The sequence below is a fragment of the Urocampus carinirostris genome, chromosome 3 (genome assembly GCF_059441175.1).
Source record: "Urocampus carinirostris isolate Australia breed hairy pipefish chromosome 3, RoL_Ucar_1.0, whole genome shotgun sequence".
Lineage (NCBI taxonomy): Eukaryota > Metazoa > Chordata > Actinopteri > Syngnathiformes > Syngnathidae > Urocampus > Urocampus carinirostris.
Window position 1 is genome coordinate 38,932,219 of NC_142351.1, and position 21,366 is coordinate 38,953,584.

Consider the following 21,366-nt stretch of genomic DNA (forward strand, 5'->3'; position numbering starts at 1 on the left):
CAAAGAAGAGTGGGCCAAATTTCCCTCACAGGGTTTTGAAAGACTGATTACCAATTATCGCAAATGTTTGATTTCTGTTGTCGCTGCCAAAGGTGGCCCAACTTGCTATTGGGAACTCGGGGCAATTACTTTTCCACAAAGGGCCAGGTAAGTTTTGATGTTTTTGTTCCTGATTAAATTGAATGAAAAATTCAAAACTGCATTTTGTATTTCCTTGCATTGTCTCTGAAACCTTTGTAGGCGATAATTATGCAACAAACACAGAAATCATGGCACTGTAATTGTTGAGGGTTACTGTTTCGTTTAAAGTGGCGAGGGAGGAGCTTGGTCTGTCTGATTGTGTTCTGTTGCTCCCTTTTTTCTTACACATTTTCAGTCTTGTTTGCCATCATCTCTGAAGTCTGTCTCTTTCTGGAGATTTTTTTCAACATTCAGGTAAATGCGACTTTTTATTTCTGTTCAGTTGTTGCTGGATTCTTACAAATGAGTTTCATTTAAACTACATTTTGGTCAAGTTTGATCAGCATTACATTTTCCCACTATATTCTTTGAGGCCTATTTTTTCAGATACATACCCCATTTCCTGTTAAAATCTTACTCTTAATTTTTAATTTTACTGTATTTTTTACAAAATTATCCAAAAAAGAGTATAATATCTTTCTTAAAGATGTGTTTGATAATAACGGAAAACTAATCTCCAACTGGTAACATCACTTAATTGTAATCATTTCAAGTATTATTGATCAGATTTTTTTTCTCAAGAAAGGGTTAGAAATATTGTATTAAATAAAAAAAGTATATAGCAGAAAAAGCTGTAAGCCCATTTACAAAACACTTAGTTCATTATTACAATGTATTTCCTTATTTTTTACATTTCCACATTTTTTGAAAAATAGTACAGTACTAGGAAATGAGTTAAAGTACATTTTACAACATTATATATATTACTATATTTTTTTCAGTAAAGTCAGTAAAATAATAGGTGGAAAGCATTTTAAAATATATTACAATGAAAAATATAATTGTAGATTGTTTTCAACATTTTATATAATACATTTACAATCTTAAAACAAAGAAATATTCCCAATTTCTTTAGAAAAGATAATCATTAGAAAATATTAAATATTTCATTGTATTTTTTTTATTTTTCCCAGATTTCTTTTCAATGGAAAATAAATTGTACTAAACATATTATATAGTGAATTAAGAAAAGTAGTACTAGGAAAACAATTTACAAATACAGTAAAAAAAAAAAAAAAAAAAATATATATATATATATATATATATATATATATATATATATATATATATATAAAGAGAGAGAGTTTTTTACGAGTTTTTAGAAAATATTAGAACACGTTTCGCTTTTAGAAAGCGATTATAGTAAAATCTAGTATGGTTCATTATAATTTCTAGAATTTTTCTAGAAACGACATACTTGAAATAAAAGTTATATATATACATTTGTTTAATTTAACGTAGAACCAGAAAATCAAGTAAGAAATTGAATAAAGTAAGAAAATTATACTTAAAATGTGGAAAGTTTTCTGTCAATGCACTGCACTACTAGTTTTTTGTACTTGTTTTTCAGGTTCAATATGATAAACATATCATAGAGTTAAGTGGCGTGCGAATGACAGATGTCTAGGGATTCTGTGTTGTTGACTTTTGATTTGTTGAGTATGAAAATGGTAACGTTGTTTTATTTTGTTTTATCTTTTTTGTATCTGTTAACACTTTAATTTATGTTTCCTGTGGGTTTTGTTTCCATGTGTTTTACATAAAGTTTATTCTTGGATTATTTTTTGCTGTTGCACAGAATAGTCAGTATTCTAATTCATGTTCTGTTGTGTTTTTTTTCAGAGATTCTAAGTTTCTTAACATTAAAGTTGCTTAGCATAAAAAAATGTTTAAATGGGTCACGCAACACAGCGGCATCCTGTGGTAGAGTGGAAAAAAGAAGCTACAATGATTTAGTATAATAATGATTTTTTTTTCCTCAATTATGCTACATTATAATTGGTAATATATGGAATAAAGCAACAAAAACAACTTGAACAGCCGTTGGGGAGCTGAAAGAGCTGCTATCTTTTTAGTGCGCTGAGATGAAAGAGCCACGTCCCTAAAGAGAGACAGAATTCCCATTTTAGTCTGAATCAATCATAACCACAATAGCTATTTTATGGCGATAAAACCATTAATGCTGGGAAAAAAGCGTCAATATTAACGGCAGGCAGATGGCACAGTTGTTTGGGTCGAATACTGCCCCTTAGTTTGTAAAAGTAATAGCATTTCTCAAGGCCTTTCAGCATGATCATTTGAACCAGTTCAAAATTTAATTGGTTGAACTGAACTGAATTGAGTTATGTTATGCTGCATTACGACTGCACATCACATTTTGAAGGCCTTTGTTAGCCCACCAATAAATAATCTTGAAATGTAATTGGTTGAATGCTTGGATTAGAAAGCACATGTCTGGCTTTATTTAGGCACAGCTCAAAAAAAACATCGTGTTATTAATGAACAAATATTGATGGACAAAATATAATCAACAGCAAATGATTCAGAGCGGCACAGCAGTTGGGTGTTTAGTGGGCAGCCCAGCAGAGAGGAGGCCTGGGTTTCCATGCCAGCTGCCGCTGCCTCCCCATGTAGCGTTTACATGTTCCCCCCGTGCCTGCGTTTGTTTCCTCCGGGCGCTGCGGTTTCCTCCCACATTCCAAAAACATACATGTCAGGTTAATTTGGCGGTCAAAATTGTCTCCAGGCATGAATGAGCGAGTGAGTTGTCTGTCTCTATGTACCCTGCGACTGGCTGGAAACCAGTTCAGGGTGTCCCCTGCCCACTGCCTAAAGATTGCTGCGACGGGCTCCAGCACACCCGCAACTTTACTGAGGGTAAGCGGCACAGATAATGGATGATTCAAATATTTCTTAGGCCAACAGAGAAGGCTTTGCAGGACCCTTTGGCCCACCTCTGCTTAAAGTAACACACAACGGTGGTAGGGGGGAGGACGGGGGAGAACGAAGAGGCCTACAGGGATAAGGTTCTGAACCTGGATAGGTGGTGTGCAACTAAACAATTAACATCTCCAAAACGAAGGATCTCATCCTGGAATTTTGGACATCAAAGGCGAATGTGTGGAGCAAGAGCACTGAACTAAACTGCATCTATTTGTTAGATCATGTCATCTATTTTTGCACTGTAAATAACAAATTATCTTTAAATAACCGACATTTATAATTGACGGCTGCTATCTCAGTTGCTGCCTACTCGGTTTTCATGCTGTGTTCCTTCTTGTGTTGTGTGTATATATATATATATATATATATATATATATATATATATATATATATATATATATATATATATATATATATATATACACAGTGCATCCGGAAAGTATTCACAGCGCTTCACTTTTTCCACATTTTGTTATGTTACAGCCTCATTCCAAATTGTATTAATATAATCTCTTATCTCAAAATTCTAGACAAAATACTCCATTATGACAATGTGAAAAAGTTTTTTTTACTTTTTTAAAATTGATTAAAAATAGAAAACTTAGAAATCATATTTACATAAGTATTCACAGCCTTCGCCGTGAAGCTCAAAATTGAGCTCAGGTGCATCTTTTTTCCACTGATCATCCTTGAGATCTTTCTACGGCTTAATTGGAGTCCACCTGCAGTAAATTCAGTTGATTGGACATGATTTGAAAAGGCACACACCTGTCTATATAAGGTCCCACAGTTGAGTGTGCATGTCAGAGCACAAACACCAAGCATGAAGTCAAAAGAACTGTCTGTAAACCTGCGAGACAGGATTGTCTTGATGCACAAATCTGGGGAAGGATACAGAAAAAAATCTGCTGCTTTGAAGGTCCCAATGAGCACAGTGGCCTCCATTATTCGTAAATGGAAGACATTTGGAACCACCAGGACTCTTCCTAGAGCTGGCCGGCCTTCTAAACTGAGCGATCGGGGCAGAAGGGCCTTAGTCAGGGAGGTGACCAAGAACCTGATGGTCACTCTGTCAGAGCTCCAGCGTTCCTCTGTGGAGAGAGGAGAGCCTTCCAGAAGGACAACCATCTCTGCAGCAATCCACCAATCAGGCCTGTATGGTAGAGTGGCCAGACGAAAGCCACTCCTTAGTAAAAGGAACATGGAAGCCCGTCTGGAATTTGCCAAAAAGCACCTGAATGACTCTCAAACATGAGAAACAAAATTCTCTGGTCTGATGAGACAAAGATTGAACTCTTTGGTGTGAATGCCAGGCGCCATGGTTGGAGAAAACCAGGCACCGCTCATCACCAGGCCAATACCATCCCTGCAGTGAAGCATGGTGGGGGCAGCATCATGCTGTGGGGATGTTTTTCAGCAGCAGGAACTGGCAGACTAGTCAGGATAGAATGAAAAATGAATGCAGCAATATATAGAGATATCCTGGATGAAAACCTGCTCCAGAGCGCTCTTGACCTCAGGCTGGGGCGAAGGTTCATTTTTTAGCAGGACAACGACCCAAAGCACACAGCCAAGATCTCAAAATTTTGGCTTCAGAACCAGTCCGTGAATGTCCTGGAGTGGCCCAGCCAGAGTCCAGACTTGAATCCGATCGAACATCTCTGGAGAGATCTGAAAACGGCTGTGAACAAACGTCTCCCATCCAACCTGATTGAGCTTGAGACTTATTGCAAAGAAGAATGGACAAAACTGCCTAAAGATAGGTGTGCTAAACTTGTGGGATCATATTCAAAAAAACTTGAGGCTGTATTTGCTGCCAAAGGTGGATCAACAAAGTATTAAGCAAAGGCTGTGATTACTTATGTAAATGTGATTTCTTAGTTTTCTATTTTTGATGAATTAAAAAAAAGTAAAAAAAAATTTTTTCACATTGTCGTAATGGAGTATTTTGTGTAGAATTTTGAGATAAGAGATTAAATTAATACAATTTGGAATGAGGCTGTAACATAACAAAATGTGAAAAAAGTGAAGCGCTGTGAATACTTTCCGGATGCACTGTATATATATATATATATGTACTGGACTGTCTCAGAAAATTAAAATATTGTGATAAAGTTCTTTATTTTCTGTAATGCAATTAAAAAACAAAAATGTCATACATTCTGGATTCATTACACATCAACTGAACTATTTCAAGCCTTTTATTATTTGAATATTGCTGATTTTGGCTTACAGCTGAAGAAAACTCAAAAATCCTATCTCAAAATATTAGAATACTTCCTCAGACCAAGTAAAAAAATAATTTTATAACAGCAAAACTAAATCAAACATTTGAAAATGTCCATTGATGCACTCAGTACTTGGTTGGGAATCCTTTTGCAGGGATTACTGCATCAATCCGGCGTGGCATGGAGGCAATCAGCCTGTGGCATTGCTGAGGTGTTATTGATGCCCAGGATGCTTCGATAGCGGCCTTCAGCTCATTTGCATTTGCAGGTCTGGTGTCTTTCATCTTCTTCTTAACTATACCCCACAAAATCTCGATGGGGTTCAGGTCAGGGGAATTAGCAGGTCAATCAAGGACAGTGATGCCATGGTCAGTGCACCAGTTACTGGTGGTTTTGGCACTGTGGGCAGGTGCCAGATCATGCTGGAAAATGAAATCCTCATCTCCATAGAGCTTTTCAGCAGATGGAAGCATGTAGTGCTCTAAAATCTCTTGGTACACAGTTGCATTTACTCTGGACTTGATGAAACACAGTGGACCAACACCAGCAGCTGACATGGCTCCCCAAACCATTGCTGACTGTGGGAATTTCACACTGGATTTCAAGCAACTTGGATTTTGCTCCTCTCCAGCCTTTCTCCAGACTCTGGCGCCTTGACTTCCAAATGAAATGCAAAACTTGCTTTCGTCTGAAAAGAGGACTTTGCACCACTCTGCAACTGTCCATGCTTCTTCTCCATAGCCCAAGTCAGACGCTTCTTCCGTTGTCTTGAGTTCAGAAGTGGCTTGACCATGGGAATACGGCTATTGTAGCCCATTTCCCGGACAAGTCTGTGAACTGTGGCTTTTGATACCTGGACTCCAGCTTCAGCCCACTGTCTTTGAAGCTCCCCCAAATTCTGGAAGCGGCTCTTCTTCACAATTTTGTTAAGGCTGCGGTCATCTCTCTTGGTTGTGCAGCGTTTCCGGCCACATTTTTCCCTTCCAACAGACTTTTTGTGGATATGCTTTGAAACTGCACTCTGTGAACAGCCTGCTCTTTGAGAAATTTCTTTTTGTGTCTTACCCTCCTGATGGAGGGTATCAATGATGGTCCTTTGGACAGCAGTAAGATCAGCAGTCTTCCCCATACTTGTGATTTAGTTTACTGAACCAAGCTGAGTGTTTTTAAGGCTCAGGAAACCCTCGCAAGGTGTTTCGAGTTAATTAGATGATTCAGGTGATTAGTTGAATAGCCTACTTGTATACTTTTTCATGATATTCTAATATTTTGAGATAGGATTTTTGAGTTTTCTTAAGCTGTAAGCCAAATTAAGCAATATTAAAATAATAAAAGGCTTGAAATAGTTCAGTTGATGTGTAATGAATCCAGAATGTATGACATTTTTGTTTTTTTAATTGCATTACAGAAAATAAAGAACTTTATCACAATATTCTAATTTTCTGAGACAGTCCAGTATATATATATAAAATATCCATTATGTGCACCGCTTATCCTCAGTGGGGTCATGGGGGTGCTGGAGCCCATCCCAGCTATCTTGGGCAGTGGGCTAGGGACACCCTGAACTGGGTACCTGCCAGTCGCAGGGCAGGCAGAGACAGACAACTCACTCGGTAATTCACACCTAGGGACAATTTGGACCGGCCAATTAACTTGAAATGCATATTTTTGGAATGTGGGAGGAAACCGCAGTGCCTGGAGAAAAACAACGCAAGGACGGGGAGACCATGCAAACTCCGCACAGGAGGGCTGCTCGCTGGATTTGATCCCATGACCTCAGGACTGTGCCGCAGATGCCCTAACAACTAAGCACATTTATCATATTGGTAATTGCACTACTTTGAAATTCTATTTCACTTGAGATGCTATGTGTATATTTGCGCTGTATGGGGGCAGCTTTGAATTTCATTGACACTGTGTAACGACAACAAAGGCTTTCTATTCTATTCTATTCTATTCTATTCTATTCTACAACCTTTTCTACTTCTGGGTTCAAGATTTTTGTTGTTGGGCGGTGTAAATTTAAGCGCATTTCAAAATATTTAAAGTTGTTTTGCCTTTATCATGATTTATGATTAGGATTCTCAGGTGGTAAGTACAAATCAATTTTAAAGAAAATTGAAAAATTGTTTAGTAGTTTCAGCCGTCAGAATGTCAGTTTCAGTATGCTGTGAATAAATGAGATCTAAAAGCCAGGTAAAGGATTGAGTCTACATATTAGATGTATTTAAAATCTTAGGGCTGGCAATTGGTTAATTTGCATATGACACAGATGACAGCGGAAGGGGAAAAGGACGGAGGCGAAAGTTCCCGGGAGCATTGCTTATCGCGGCTTCTGACAGCCGTGGAGAAGGAGCTCCTGGTCGGGCAGAGGAAGGGTGACCCCACGGAAAGGGGGCTGCAGGTCACCCTGTTGGATGGCGAGCTGTGGAGGAAGTTCCAGCACATCACCAACGAGATGATCGTCACCAAGAGCGGAAGGTGAGTTTGCTTTTCAAAATAAGAAAAACGATATTAGAAAGGTACAATTTTCATGATTTCATCCATTTCTTTCAGTTTATTCATTCAATACTGGTACATTCACTGCACCATTGGAATCATGTGACCTCTAATAGAAAAGTCTTTTTATTGGTCACTAAATTCTCTTGTTATTTGGAACCTTTTTTTGATCTTGTAATTCACTGCAAAAATATTTTTGTTTCACTGACAAATACTATTTGCATTATATTTTCCTGTTTCCTTATTTCCCAACCTGTTTCCCTGTGAAATTTGAAAAATAAGACACAAAAATTATCTTATCATTAGTTTTAATGGTTAATTTCCATATTTTTAATGAGAATAATTATTAATGATAATCTGAATACAAGTACAATATTCAAAAATGATCTGCCAGGGGATGAAAAAAATACTTGATATCTTTTAATTTATTTATTTTTTATCTTTTTAGTTTTTTAAACACACACACGCACCCCCTACACACATAATACCCATTAGAGGTAAGATTTTGGGCCCCAAACCAGCCCCAATTTTACATTCCTATCTATCTATCTATCTATCTATCTATCTATCTATCTATCTATCTATCTATCTATCTATCTATCTATCTATCTATCTATCTATCTATCTATCTATCTATCTATCTATCTATCTATCTATCTATCTATCTATCTGTCTGTCTGTCTGTCTGTCTGTCTGTCTGTCTGTCTGTCTGTCTGTCTGTCTGTCTGTCTGTCTGTCTGTCTGTCTGTCTGTCTGTCTGTCTGTCTGTCTGTCTGTCTGTCTGTCTGTCTGTCTGTCTGTCTGTCTGTCTGTCTGTCTGTCTGTCTGTCTGTCTGTCTGTCTGTCTGTCTGTCTGTCTGTCTGTCTGTCTGTCTGTCTGTCTGTCTGTCTATCTATCTATCTATCTATCTATCTATCTATCTATCTATCTATCTATCTATCTATCTATCTATCTATCTATCTATCTATCTATCTATCTATCTATCTATCTATCTATCTATCTATCTATCTACACACACACGACTGACTTAAAAAAAATTGGCCTACAGTATCGTGATAAAGTGCTTTACTTTCTCTAATGTATTTCAACAAACAGAAATGTCATACATTTTGGATTTATTACAAATAAACAGATTTTTTTTTACTTCTTCGTGGTACATTGGTACCTCTTCATACAGGCTGAATTCGTTCAAGGATCGTGCTCGTAGCTTAAATTGCTCTTGTAACTAGCTAATTTTTATGAATTAATGAAAAACTATTTGGATCTGGTCCCATCCTCCCAATAGCACCAAGTGAACATTAAATAGCTATAAAGCCCATCTTCCTAATCACTAAAATCCACTTCAAATAGTAATCAAACATAAAAAAATACAGTGATAAGATGAATAAGATTATATTAACGAAATGTGGCCCACGAGTACTTACTGTGGGGGAAGTTACCGTAACGAACGCATGGTGCAGTGGAAGGCGGGGTAGGGGATTGGGGGCAGCTGCAAGGAGGAGTGACGGAGATCGCATACCTTTCAATTTATTGACTTTCCCTGTATTTATAAGTTTTTTTCTGTTGTTTGAAATTGTGTACGCCGTATAACAATTTTGATCAATAAAATATTTTTTTAATTAAATATCGTCTTGCCTTTTTCTGCTCTAACCTGGATCGTCTCAGTCACTGGTAGTAGTCATTGTAGATATCTGGTATTGTCGCTGTATTCAACATAGTCAGACCTGCTGTGAGAAAGCAGGGGCTGCGCTGTGTTTGTAAGGCTTATTATTGCTTAAAAAGAGGAACTGCAACCATTAATACAGGGAGAAATTGGCAGGGGCTGACAGGTATGAGATTGAGATGCGTAACTGTACACTTAAAATTAAAGATACTGTAATTTTAAATAAATGTAGTAAAAAAATATTACATCACATTTTTATTACACGTAATAGTTTGCAATTATCATTTAAAATACAATTAAAACTTATGTTTCACCTCACGCTCCTAAGTTCTTGTAAATAGGGAAGGTTGGAGCTGCAGTATGAGTGTAAAGACCAAAGTTTTTCCCATCTGCTCATATCCTTGTCCCAGACGCATGTTCCCGGTCCTGAAAGTCAGCGTTTCGGGTCTGGACCCGAGCTCCATGTACTCCTTCCTGCTTGACTTCATCCCTGTTGACGATTGCCGCTGGAAATTTGTCAGTGGCGAGTGGGTTACGGCAGGCAAGGCGGAGGGACGGCCTGAGGGACGGGGACACACTGGCATCTACATCCACCCGGACTCCCCCAATTTTGGAGCTCATTGGATGAAAGAGGCTGTCATCTTCAACAAGGTCAAACTCACCAACAAGCACAACATGGAAGGGCGGGTATGTCAAGTCAAGTCATGTTTATTTGTATAGCCCTTAATCACAAAGATATCATGAAGGTATCATGAAGATTTTTAATAAGACACTATGTATTATTTACAGGGTTCATATGCGTGGTTGAAATTCTTGAAATTTCTCGAAGTTGTGTTTTCAAGGTCAGGAAAATGCTTGCATTTTGGGCAAGGTGCTTGCGAATGTTTGAAATGATTTCCTTTTAAATGAAGACATTTTTTTTTCAAATTGTGTAAAAATGACGCCAATGGTGCCTCCAGTCCTCATTATTGAGTTGTAATGTGCAGTGTTACTGCCCCCTACTGTTGCATCCAGAAGGACAGGTTTAACAGAATAGTCATGGGAACTCCGGCTCTTTTTCGATAAGTGGCCCTTTCAGCTTGGATCACTGGCCCCCAAGCGGCTCCTCAGATTTATTTTATTTGTATATTTATTTATTTTATTTATATATGTATTTATTTATTTGTGTTATATAATCAATAATAATAAAACATTATGCACCAAATGATTTAGCAATTAATAATTTTATATGTTTTGCAGGTCATCCCTGCAAAACACATGAAATATGAATTAAAATATTCACAGATCTCAGAAAAAATATGTAACACACAAAACAATTTTAGATTTATACACATTGAACAGATTTAAAGTCAAACGACACAAAATCCCTGAAAATGCAAAACAATAAAATATAAATTAAAAAGATTAACTCTTTACTGGGGTGGTACGGGAGCAGAGTGGACAGTTCTGAGTTCATGGGTTCAAATTCAGCTACCAGCCATCCTATGCGGACATTTTTTAGTCATTAAAGACAACCCAAAAAAAGTTCTTTTTTGATAGGAGCTACTGTAGATATCTTCCTTTGAATGTACTGGGAAAATTTGACCTGGAAAGTGCTCAAAAAGGGCTTGAATTTGGCCATGAAAAAGGTGTAAGAACCCTGTATTTAGTGCAGGGGTAACTAAATTTTGAAGCTCAAAAGCTACTTTTTTTGCTGCGAAGGGCTGCCATTTTGATAAGCACGTGTCTTTTTTTGATTTGCATTGAAAGTGCTTGTAAATGCTTGACATTATTGCTATGTTTCTCATCAAGTATGCTTACAAATGAAGCAGCTCTATGGTGGCTTCGTTTTTCCATTGCATTTCTTCTTGCCTCGTGATTAACAACAGCTGTCATTAGTTTGTATGGCATCGTCCTATGAAACGCCCAAGACGACACTATACTTAAACAGGGCACTGTGAAATGTGTATTAGTGCAAGGATTATGTCTCAATTATGATGATTATTATGGGCCATTCAAAAAATGAAAGTAGCGTTTCCCAGTGGTAAATTGTAATGGAAAGAACTTCCTGTAATTGAAAATGTAAGCTAGATATTACTGTCATTTTACCCAACACCAATTGGGGAGAGATTTTTCTCCGAGATATTAACACACGTGTTGTTCAGAAATCTCAGTTACCCATCACTGGTAAGCTATTTTCAGAATTTGTCAGTGGGCTACTCGGTTTTCTTAGGGGGGTGCACCACGTTTGAGACCCCTGATTTAGTGTCTCTTGCTGATAAAAAATAACTTAAAACTATGGCTTGTGGGCCACATTTGGCCCGTCAGGCTTTACATTTGGCCTGCCAAACGACAATGTTAAAAATAGAATGATAGCATGTGGTAAATGGTAAAAAAAACACTACTACCACTAATAAAAATGGGTTGTTTTGGTGTCACTATTGTCCCCAGTGTCCCTAACCTTCAAATACATGGATACATTTATGCGCACTTTCTATTTTTGTCTTGTATTCATATTATTTATTAGGATATTTTATCCGATTTAAATTGAATATACAAAAAAATGCAAACCTTTTATTTCTTAATGTCAAAAAATTGAGATACGTCTTTTTGAAAGGGCAATAATGATATGAGTATACATTAAATAGGTCTACATGATCTTTTTCCCGCATTCATCGCCAAGGCATCGGATTTGAGACTGGATTCGGTAGATACCATAAATCAATTATCTTCTCCATCGGCTCTTTTAAACCAAATGTGTCCCTCGACTCAAAAACTGTGTCCACCCCTGATATGCACGTATTACAAATAAGTAGTACTTACAATGGGTGGCACGGCGGATGAGTGATTATGGATGATGTTGCTTATAGATAAATTATATATATTATATATACCGCAGCCATATCCCCCTAGTGGGAGGTGGCTAGAGTCATTTCTGACTCTTTTTGGGAGATTGATACAGAGGAGGGGATTCCCAGCCTCCTCGCTCAACCGACTAGATAAATTAAATGGAACATATTAAAAGAGGCACGGCAGCGCAGTGGTTAGCATGTATGCGGCACAGTTTTGAGGTTATGAGATCGAACCTTTCTGTGTGGAGTTTGCATGTTCTCCCTGTGCTTGCGTGGATTTCCTCCGGGCACTCCGGTTTCCTCCCACATTCTAAAAACATGCATGTCAGGTTAAGTGGCCGGTCCAAATTGTCCCTAGGAGTGAATGACAGAGTGAGTTATCTGTCCCTGTGGGCTGGCAACTGGTTTAGGGTGTCCCCTGCCCACTGCCTGATAATAGCTGGGATGGGCTCCAGCACCCCAGGGACCCTACTGAGGATAAGCGGTGCAGATAGTGGATGGATAGTACTTACAACATACAATTGTTTCATTATAATGTTTATAAAGCGTAGATTTGAAACAGATTATCTAATCACCATAAATTCCAATCCCCCGCCATACAGCAATATAATTTTCTGACCCTCGCATCAGAACGGATTAATGTTGTATCACGAGGGTTTATGGTATTAATGATTCCAAATTTATTTTTGCTCTTTATTTTGTTTTTGTAATGAAGTGGGAGAGTGCGCCACCCGTATTAATGCACTTTACCGGCTCTTCTCAGACACTTCACCTGCGGGGCCCCTCGTAACCACGGGAACGCTGTGAACACATTTTAATTGCTCAGCCGAGGTTTAATGCACTTCCTACTCTTTGCGCTCTCTCAGAAGGGCCTTTTGCCCACAATGTCACAGACAAGGGCAGCAATACTGTGTCCAAGCAGTCCCGCATAATTGCTCATTTTTTTGTGCATTATGGTAATTATGTTTTTTACTGGTAAATTAATTCACCCATCATGTCGGAGGGACGTGATGTGAGCGAGGGCAAAGTAAATTCAGAGCCCACTCTCACTCCCTTTTATTTTTGGATGCTGACATCAAACAAGCAAGCCTCTCTAAAAGAAAATTGTTCATTTGTGTTGTTACTGAGGGCCAAGATTGTTTATTTGGACCTTTTTAGTGCTGATTTTAGGGATCATTAAAAGTACTTGCAAGTACAAACATCGACGCACATGTTTTTCTGCCAGATCGTGCTAAACACACTGCATAAGTATGAGCCTCATCTGCAAATTGTGTCCGTGGGATCAAGGCATCGTCTGGTTTCCGACGTCTCCTTCGGAGAGACTCAGTTTATCGCAGTCACCGCCTACCAGAATGAAGAGGTGATTTGTTTTTGTTACCACCTTCATTTCAAATCTATATTCACATGAAGAAATTAAGATTTTCAAGATGAACTGAAAATATTTCATGCGCTGAGGCAAAAACTTGAAACTGAACATGATAAAATGCAAACAACAAAAATAAAGAAATGAATAAAGACAGTGGTACCTCTACATACGAGCTACTTGAGATACAAAAAAAATGAGATACAAGATGTCTTTCAAACAAAAATCTTAAACGACATACGAGGAAAAATCCAAGTTATGCGAATTTCCTGAAGCCCCCACTAGAGACCGCTTGCCATCGCTCTGCGCAGGGCTCTAAAATAATATTACCATAATCTTATTGTGATTATAACTGAATTTTGACATTCTTTTACTATTTTTATAAGGTATTTTGTAGGTATTTAGGGTTAACCTACCCTCTGCCCGAGGATAGCAGGACGGAATATTTTGTCATCAATTATTTAGTATCAGGAAAATTGCTCAAGATATGAGAAATTGTCGGCAGCCTGGTGCATAAGTGGCTAGCGCGTCCGTGGCACAGTTCTGAGGTCATGGGATCAAATCCAGGTACCTGCCTTCCTGTGCGGAGTTTGCATGTTCTCCCCGTGCCTGCGTTGGTTTCCTCCGAGCATGCCGGTTTCCTCATTCCACATTCCAAAAACATGCATGTCAGGTTGATTGGCCAGTCAAAATTGTCCCTAGGTGTGAATGAGCGAGTGAGTTGTCCGTCGTTGTGTGCCTTGCGACTAGCTGGCAACCAGTTCGGGGTGTCCCCTGCCCACTGCCCGAGGATGGCTGGGATGGGCTCCAGCACCCCCGCGACCCTACAGAGGATAAGTGGTGCAGATAATGGATGAGAAGTTATAGATATGAGCCAGACTTACAAAGGAAAATTTAAGTTACGAGAATTTACAGATGCTACAACTAGTGATCGCTAGGCTCAGGGCTTTGAAGTCATTTTATGATCATGTTATTTGTCTTATTACTATATTTATACAGTATGTGAAATTGTTTGAATATGTTTTTAGTGATAAGGAAGATGTGCTTTATAGCTATTTAGGGTAAACTTGGGATGCTTTTGGGAGGCTAGGAACAGATTAATTGGTTTTCGGTTACTTTGTATATGGAAAATCTGCTCGAGATACCAGAAACTGTAGATATGACATGATCTGAGAATTAATACAATTTTGTTTGTAGAGGTATTACAGTACTTATTTATCACTTGCTAAACAAGCTACCGCACAAAATGAGATATAATAACTGACAGGCACATTACTATATGATAATTTTAAGTGTTTCATTTGTTTAATTATCATAAAATCTACATTGAAGAGAGGCATTTAAGTCCTTTGAAAAAAACTCATTGTAGAAATAGGTCGTTGTAATGAAAAAAAAAAGAATAATTTGTAGATTCTACACTGGAAAATCTTGCTTTCCCTCTTTTTAAAGTCATTTTTGGGGGTGGAATTTTAGCTTGGTATAGTAACAAGAAACAGGAGAGGGAGGGAATTGAAAATGACAATGCAGTAATTGTCAGAGTCTAATGCAACATACAAGTCAAAAGCAATTGTTTATGAAATAAATCTACTCAATTTTTGTAAGTTAGCTCTGTATTGTTAGCATGTAAATATTGGCTAAAGTCCACCCAGGACTTATGTTGGAGCAGTTGGACGCATAAGCTTTTGAGAATATGTCTTGTTTGGAAATATTTGGGAAATTCCTGTTTTGACAGTGTCCTCCAACTGCTTCTTGTGTGCAAAATGAAAAATAAATAGCCACTCCGAGCACAAACTCGCCCCCGATTAAATGCCAGCTCCGCACAGCTCGCCTCACTTTAGATGGAACCACAGCATTGATTTTTCAGACTCCTTATTTCAGTTTTATTTTACCTGTTGATTCAAACAAAAAAATGCACTTTTGGCCATTTTGGGCAAAAAATTGTGTGTGCTGAAAATTCCGTGCATCCCTACTTATGACTTCAGAAGACATTATTAACTTATGTAATTTGTTTTTGGTACAGATTACAGCCCTGAAGATCAAACATAATCCTTTTGCCAAAGCGTTCTTGGACACAAAATACAGGTTAGACTTTTCCCGCCAGTATCGAGCGTGAATGAGACTGTTTAACAAAAATATTTGGGCCGTTCTACTTAATTCAGAAACCAAAGAAAGCAGGGCCTAGCAGAGCCAACGCATGGTCATCTTGGTATTCCGACATGTGAGTTTCTCATTTCTTTATTATAAGATTTTGCATTTATTGCTATTCTGAAAAAAAAATCAGCCCATGGAAGGAATTTAAACCCCCCTTACACAGTTTAAAAAAGTTTAAACAGTGATTTTCTCTGCTGTGACGCATCAGGTTGGTCTCTGTGTTCGCCAACCGGAAGTGGGACTTTTTCATACGGTGGAAACTCGCTCCTGCCATCCCATCATCAACATGAATACAGGCACCGTCATTACACCGGGAGACACTCTCCCTATTGTTATCTGCCACACTCAGGTATCCAGCAAGAAGACACTGGCACCTCCAGATACAAATGAAATTTTTGTCTTAAACTCATGCAGCTTTCCTTATAAGGACAAGAAAATTTAAGTATAGTAAAATTATTTCCTCGTCTCCATTTTCCAAGGTTCACAGGTGTTTTCAGACAGTTGGAGCTCCACCTCCTCCCATCCCCAGTCCAATGATATCCAAGCAACAACATCCTCGCACTGCTGCCGGTGAGGCCCTGCCCACTTTTGCGCCTGAAGGGTATTGCGCAAAACCAAGATAAGGGAATTAGCTGGGATATGTTTATTATCTTGGCTGAATTTAGCCTTAAGTCGGTTGCATGACAGCAGGTTGAATTTAGCTCGGTTCAGGTACTATAGTGATTTATTTTCTACCGCTAACCTGCTCCAGATCAACTAAGATAAGTATATCCCCAGAGATACATCTGGCACTTTTACTGTCAATAAAGTGAAAGATGTCTAAGTTTTAGTATTTCGATGAACTTTCTTGAAAAGTTGCATGATTTTTATCATCTTGCATTCGAATTTTATACAAGGCTATTTTGTCATTCATTAAACTCTAATGACAAAATGATTTTTAACAGTCATTTTTATAGTACCTTATGATCATTAATGTAGTCATTGTATTTCTGTCAGACCATGTGTTTTATTGCCATGCCAATTAAGAATGCTTGTCAAATTGCCATCAGAGCTTTGATGAACATGTATATGATTGCAATTTTTGAGATTCTAAAATGTGATGTAAGAACTTGCAAAGATGGTATCAATGAAGTCTTTGACAAGGGTAATATGGTATATATCGATCCTACTTCCAGAGCAAGAAGTTTGTTCTTTATTAAGTATCAATGAAACCAAACAAAAAATCATTACATTGATAAGATTTAAAATTCGATTTGCCTTTATTGACATCACAACATAGTAAAGATTGTTTACAATGAGAATAGATGTGGCACCCCAGGATAAGATTGTAATAAATGACTTAAAAGGAAAAAAGAAGACGAAAAATTTTGTCTTTGTTAGATTTGCCGGTAATTGAACCCAGCCCTCCCGCGGGTAAGGCAAAATTCGTAAAATTGAATCACTAAATACATTTCAGTATGTATTTGCAAATAGCATACCCTTTTATAGAGCTGGTGTCACCTATGGTCATATAATTTCTTTCACATCTGCTGTTTGGCAGCCATGAAAGACGTTGAGCGGCACTTTTCCATTTTCCAGTGATCCTAAGATAGATTGTGGGGGTCTATTTTTAGATGTTGTGAATGCAAAACTATCCCAAATATCTACATCTGACTTAACATGGTCGCGCCTTTTCATTCTGACTCGGCAAAAGTGCAACCGATTAGGCCGAAACCCACCAGCTTGACTAGATCAAGCTGCGCTTATTCAGTTAGCTTGGATTTCTTTATTCCACTTTGGTCAGGGTTTCGTTTCAACACTTCTGTGGTTGGTTGCAGTGAGATGAGCATTTCCCCTTTGCCGGGCCCCATTCTCCAAGGACAGTACGGCAGCGAGTATCCACCGATACCACACAACATGACCCAAGCTGGAGAAGCCCCATGGGCGACGGGTCCTGTCTTGTCTCTGTGAAACTTTTGTTGACATGTGATAAGTTTTTAGTTTAGTAGACACTCAAAATAAGGAGGGAATACATCAATAGATTTTATGAGCAGGAGCGAGCCCAACCCTCAGATAAGAAATTCAAACCTGTTCAAAAAGCCCCTCCCTGAGCCCTTTTTTTTAAATTACATCCCTTAGGTTACAAAGACAGATCCACACTAAAGGGTGTGGATTTCAGAGAACAGCAACATGATTGGCCAACGTAAAAGAGGGAATAATAGTCAAAATAACGAACAACAGTGAGGTATGATTGTCAAAGTAACAAAATAACATCCTATGCAATCTCCTTTGCAGGTATCTAATATTATAGATAGAATAAACTTATCTACACGGTATTTGATTTTCATTGTGTAATGCTTTTGATATCATTAACAAGTGTGAGATGGTGAAAGATAACCAAGCTCTCAAAGGAAAACATTTTATGGGTAGACACCGCACATCATCACTAATACGATAGACCCTCGGGATACAATATTAATACGATCTAAGCTGGGGATCACAAGCGAAATTCCTGTATAGCGGAGGATAGAATCCAATGGTAATTAGTTCTACTGAACCCTGACCCCCCAGTACACTACGTAAAAAAGGCAAATAACAAAATAATATATACGAAGTCCTACCTAGGAACAAATGTAAAGGAAAAATTAAATTTCCTTTACCTTTGGTGTGACGTGATTTGAGCTGGTTAATGGAGTTAGTGGGTGGATGCAGAGGGGAAGAGACTGCGAAATAAAATTTAAACTGATTTTAAAAACTCCACTTGCGGGGATTGTCATGCCTTTAGTAGGCTTATTTGACAATTATTCCACACCATAAAGTAAAAACGTCGTTAGGTGAGGATTGCCATATGCCGGGGTTCTACTATACACTAAGTGTGCCAGAAAATTAAAGATCAAGGATGTTTTTTACTTTATTTTAATTGTTTTATTCAACACTCAACAGGTGGGCAAGAACCCCAGAGACAATATTTTGAATCTTATACATTAAAAATTCAATTTAAGCCATATGTGCCGTGAAAACATGTTTATTGCAAAGGGTTGATGGAAAATTTCCCATTTTTATTAGAAAGAGCCCGGCAAATTATATAGATTCATGTTTTTGCGCCTAAATACATTTATTAAACCATTAGGTTGTATTTGGTATACATGTAATTATAAGGGTGCTTAAATGTGCAAATAAGGTTTAATTAATCATGTATCATAAAAAAAAATATCAAAGGACACATACATTTTCATTGTTGTATCTTTGTTTTGGGTTAGGGTCACTCGTTCATTGTGATGTTGTCAGTTGCTATGCAGTGTTTGAGGTCCAGTATTTGTGTCTTGTGATGACGATGTCGGTTTTTATGCAGTTGTCACATTGCTATGGTCATGAATCTAAGCCTTCTTATGGTCAAATTGGCGTTTTCTTTTTGTCTGGAATGCAATGTGACACTTTTGAATGAACATCAACAACTTGTCTTTGAAGTTTGTTTTATTGTGTTTACATTAAAAAAATGTCTGAGTGTGTACTGCTGCCAGGTTTTCTTTTTATGTTTTAGATCTATTGTAAAATGGTTCTTGGGTGTGAAGTACACACGTGACTGCAAAGTTCAGTTCTAAATCTTGTTTTAGCAAGTTTTTTAAAAAAATACACATTTTATGTATTTTGGGTGTAATTATGCTTATTTGTTGAATACAGTTGAGCTGCTGCACAGTGCTTAGCTTTTTCCATGTACCTGAAACAAAAGATAGTAAATAAATGTTATAGCGTTTGTGCAATTTGCTTGGTTGGTGGTGTAAAAGTTTAATTCAAAGTGCTTGTGCATTAATCACAGGGAACCACACTGGTTGTGAGGTCATCTTGATGTAAAATACTTTTGGTTAAAGGGACAGTGTGTCTTATTTAGCAACCTTTACTGCTAAAAACAGATACCAAGAAAAAAAACATTGATAAAAAAAATATGCAAAAAATACATAAACTATCACATACATGTGCATTTTAAAAAAAATACTTGCAAGTCAAGAAATTTGCAATTTTTTTTCCATAAAATTAAACCCATTACTGTCTGTCATCTTGCTGCTACGGGAACCCCCAAAACCTATAAATTGTATGAAAGGCTGAGAAAACAATTAGAAGATAATGCAGTTTAGTCACTTTGAGTCTCTATCCTTTGTATTTTTCCTTGTGCTTTGCAGCAGTCGTTTTCGGTTGCACTACATAATACACCAACACGTAGTGGTCAAATAATACACAGGGTCCTTTTAAGAGGACACTGTAGTATTTAGTGCCTCATAGCGGTACAAACACATTTTTTGATTATAGGCCAAAATACATGAACTATCATACCAATATTCTCATCTCATTAGCTGCACCGCTTATCCTCAGTAGGTTCGCGGGGGTGCTGGAGCCCATCCCAGCAATCATTGGGCAGTGGGCAGGGGACACCCTGAACTGGTTGCCAGCCAATCACAGGGCACACAGGGACAGACAACTCGCTCGCCCATTCACACCTAGGGACAGTTTGGACCGGCCAATCCACCTTGGAATGTGGGAGGAAACCGATGTGCCCGGAGGAAACCCACGCAAGCACGGGGAGAACATACAAACTCCGCACAGTAGGTACGGTAGCTGGATTTGAACCCACACAGGATGTTCCCAAGACCTTAGAACTGTGCCACACACGCGCTAACCACTGCGCCGCCGTGCTGCCCCATACCAATATTATTTTTTAGAAATATTCATAGGTCAATAAAGTTGTATTTCTTTTACATAGTGGGATCCATACCCAGTAGTTGCCACCCTGTTTTGCATTTTGCTGCTACGCAATGCTCATTTGGCACTGGTTTTTGTTCGCATTAGACAATACAGTGCCATCTATTGGACAAATATTACAGAATTACTGAATGTACTTTATTAAAAAGTTTTGGGGTCGAGAAATGTAAGGTCTAAAGAGAAACACAAAGAACTTACAAAGCCCATAGGGGCTTGGGTCAATGTGCACCACACATTTGTTTGAATAACACTCGACTTCGCAATCATATATGAATTATGAACACAAACCTTGCAACACGTTTTTATACGTTTGAGACCCGTGTAAATGAGTGCATGACATAAATGAAAGGATGTGGAACGGATGGCTGAAAGAGGCCCCTCCCCAGGCAAGTTATTGCATTATTCATTTGATTTGATGAATATGTTTATATGTGTATAGTCTCGTTTGGTGCACTTTAATTATTCAGCACTTTTCTGTTATTTTTGCAAAACTTTTGGACATTTAGTCATGTGTTCAGGCACCAAGGGGGAACTGCCGAGTTCTAAAAGTGAGAGCGCGTGTCTGTGTGAGTTAGACTGAATGAGAGACGAAGGAGAGATTACGCGAAGATAAATGACAAATGTAAACAAAGCTGATGCAAATGAAAATGATTAAAAAGAGTTACAACCAATTTGCACCATATTTGTCCTTGTCCCTCCTAAGTGTGCAACATACACAATTCCCAAAAGATTCATATTTTCTCATATATACAGCTTTATCTAATGCAGAGGTTTTCAACGTGGTGTCAAAGAAGGCCGAAATGCCCGTAAACCTGCTCTGAAAATAGCTTATTGAGATTTAGTAAAATGTTTTTTTAGTTGTCAACTGAGTCTGCTCAACCCTACATCTAATAAATAATTAGTAATTACTAGGTAATAAGCTAGATAATAAC

The 21,366-nt window shown here is 38.1% G+C and overlaps 1 protein-coding gene across 1 annotated transcript; it reads left to right on the forward strand.

The window, feature by feature from the left end:
- The first annotated feature begins 383 nt into the window (after positions 1 to 383).
- LOC148369644 (T-box transcription factor TBX19-like) lies at positions 384 to 19,077 on the forward strand. The gene is made up of 9 exons (XM_088329996.1): positions 384 to 435; positions 7,465 to 7,673; positions 9,766 to 10,042; positions 13,412 to 13,546; positions 15,570 to 15,631; positions 15,709 to 15,767; positions 15,909 to 16,049; positions 16,180 to 16,270; positions 17,518 to 19,077. The coding sequence occupies exons 2-9, from the start codon at positions 7,465 to 7,467 to the stop codon at positions 17,648 to 17,650; spliced, it is 1,107 nt and encodes a 368-aa protein (XP_088186122.1). The 5' UTR covers positions 384 to 435; the 3' UTR covers positions 17,651 to 19,077.
- Positions 19,078 to 21,366: the final 2,289 nt, after the last annotated feature.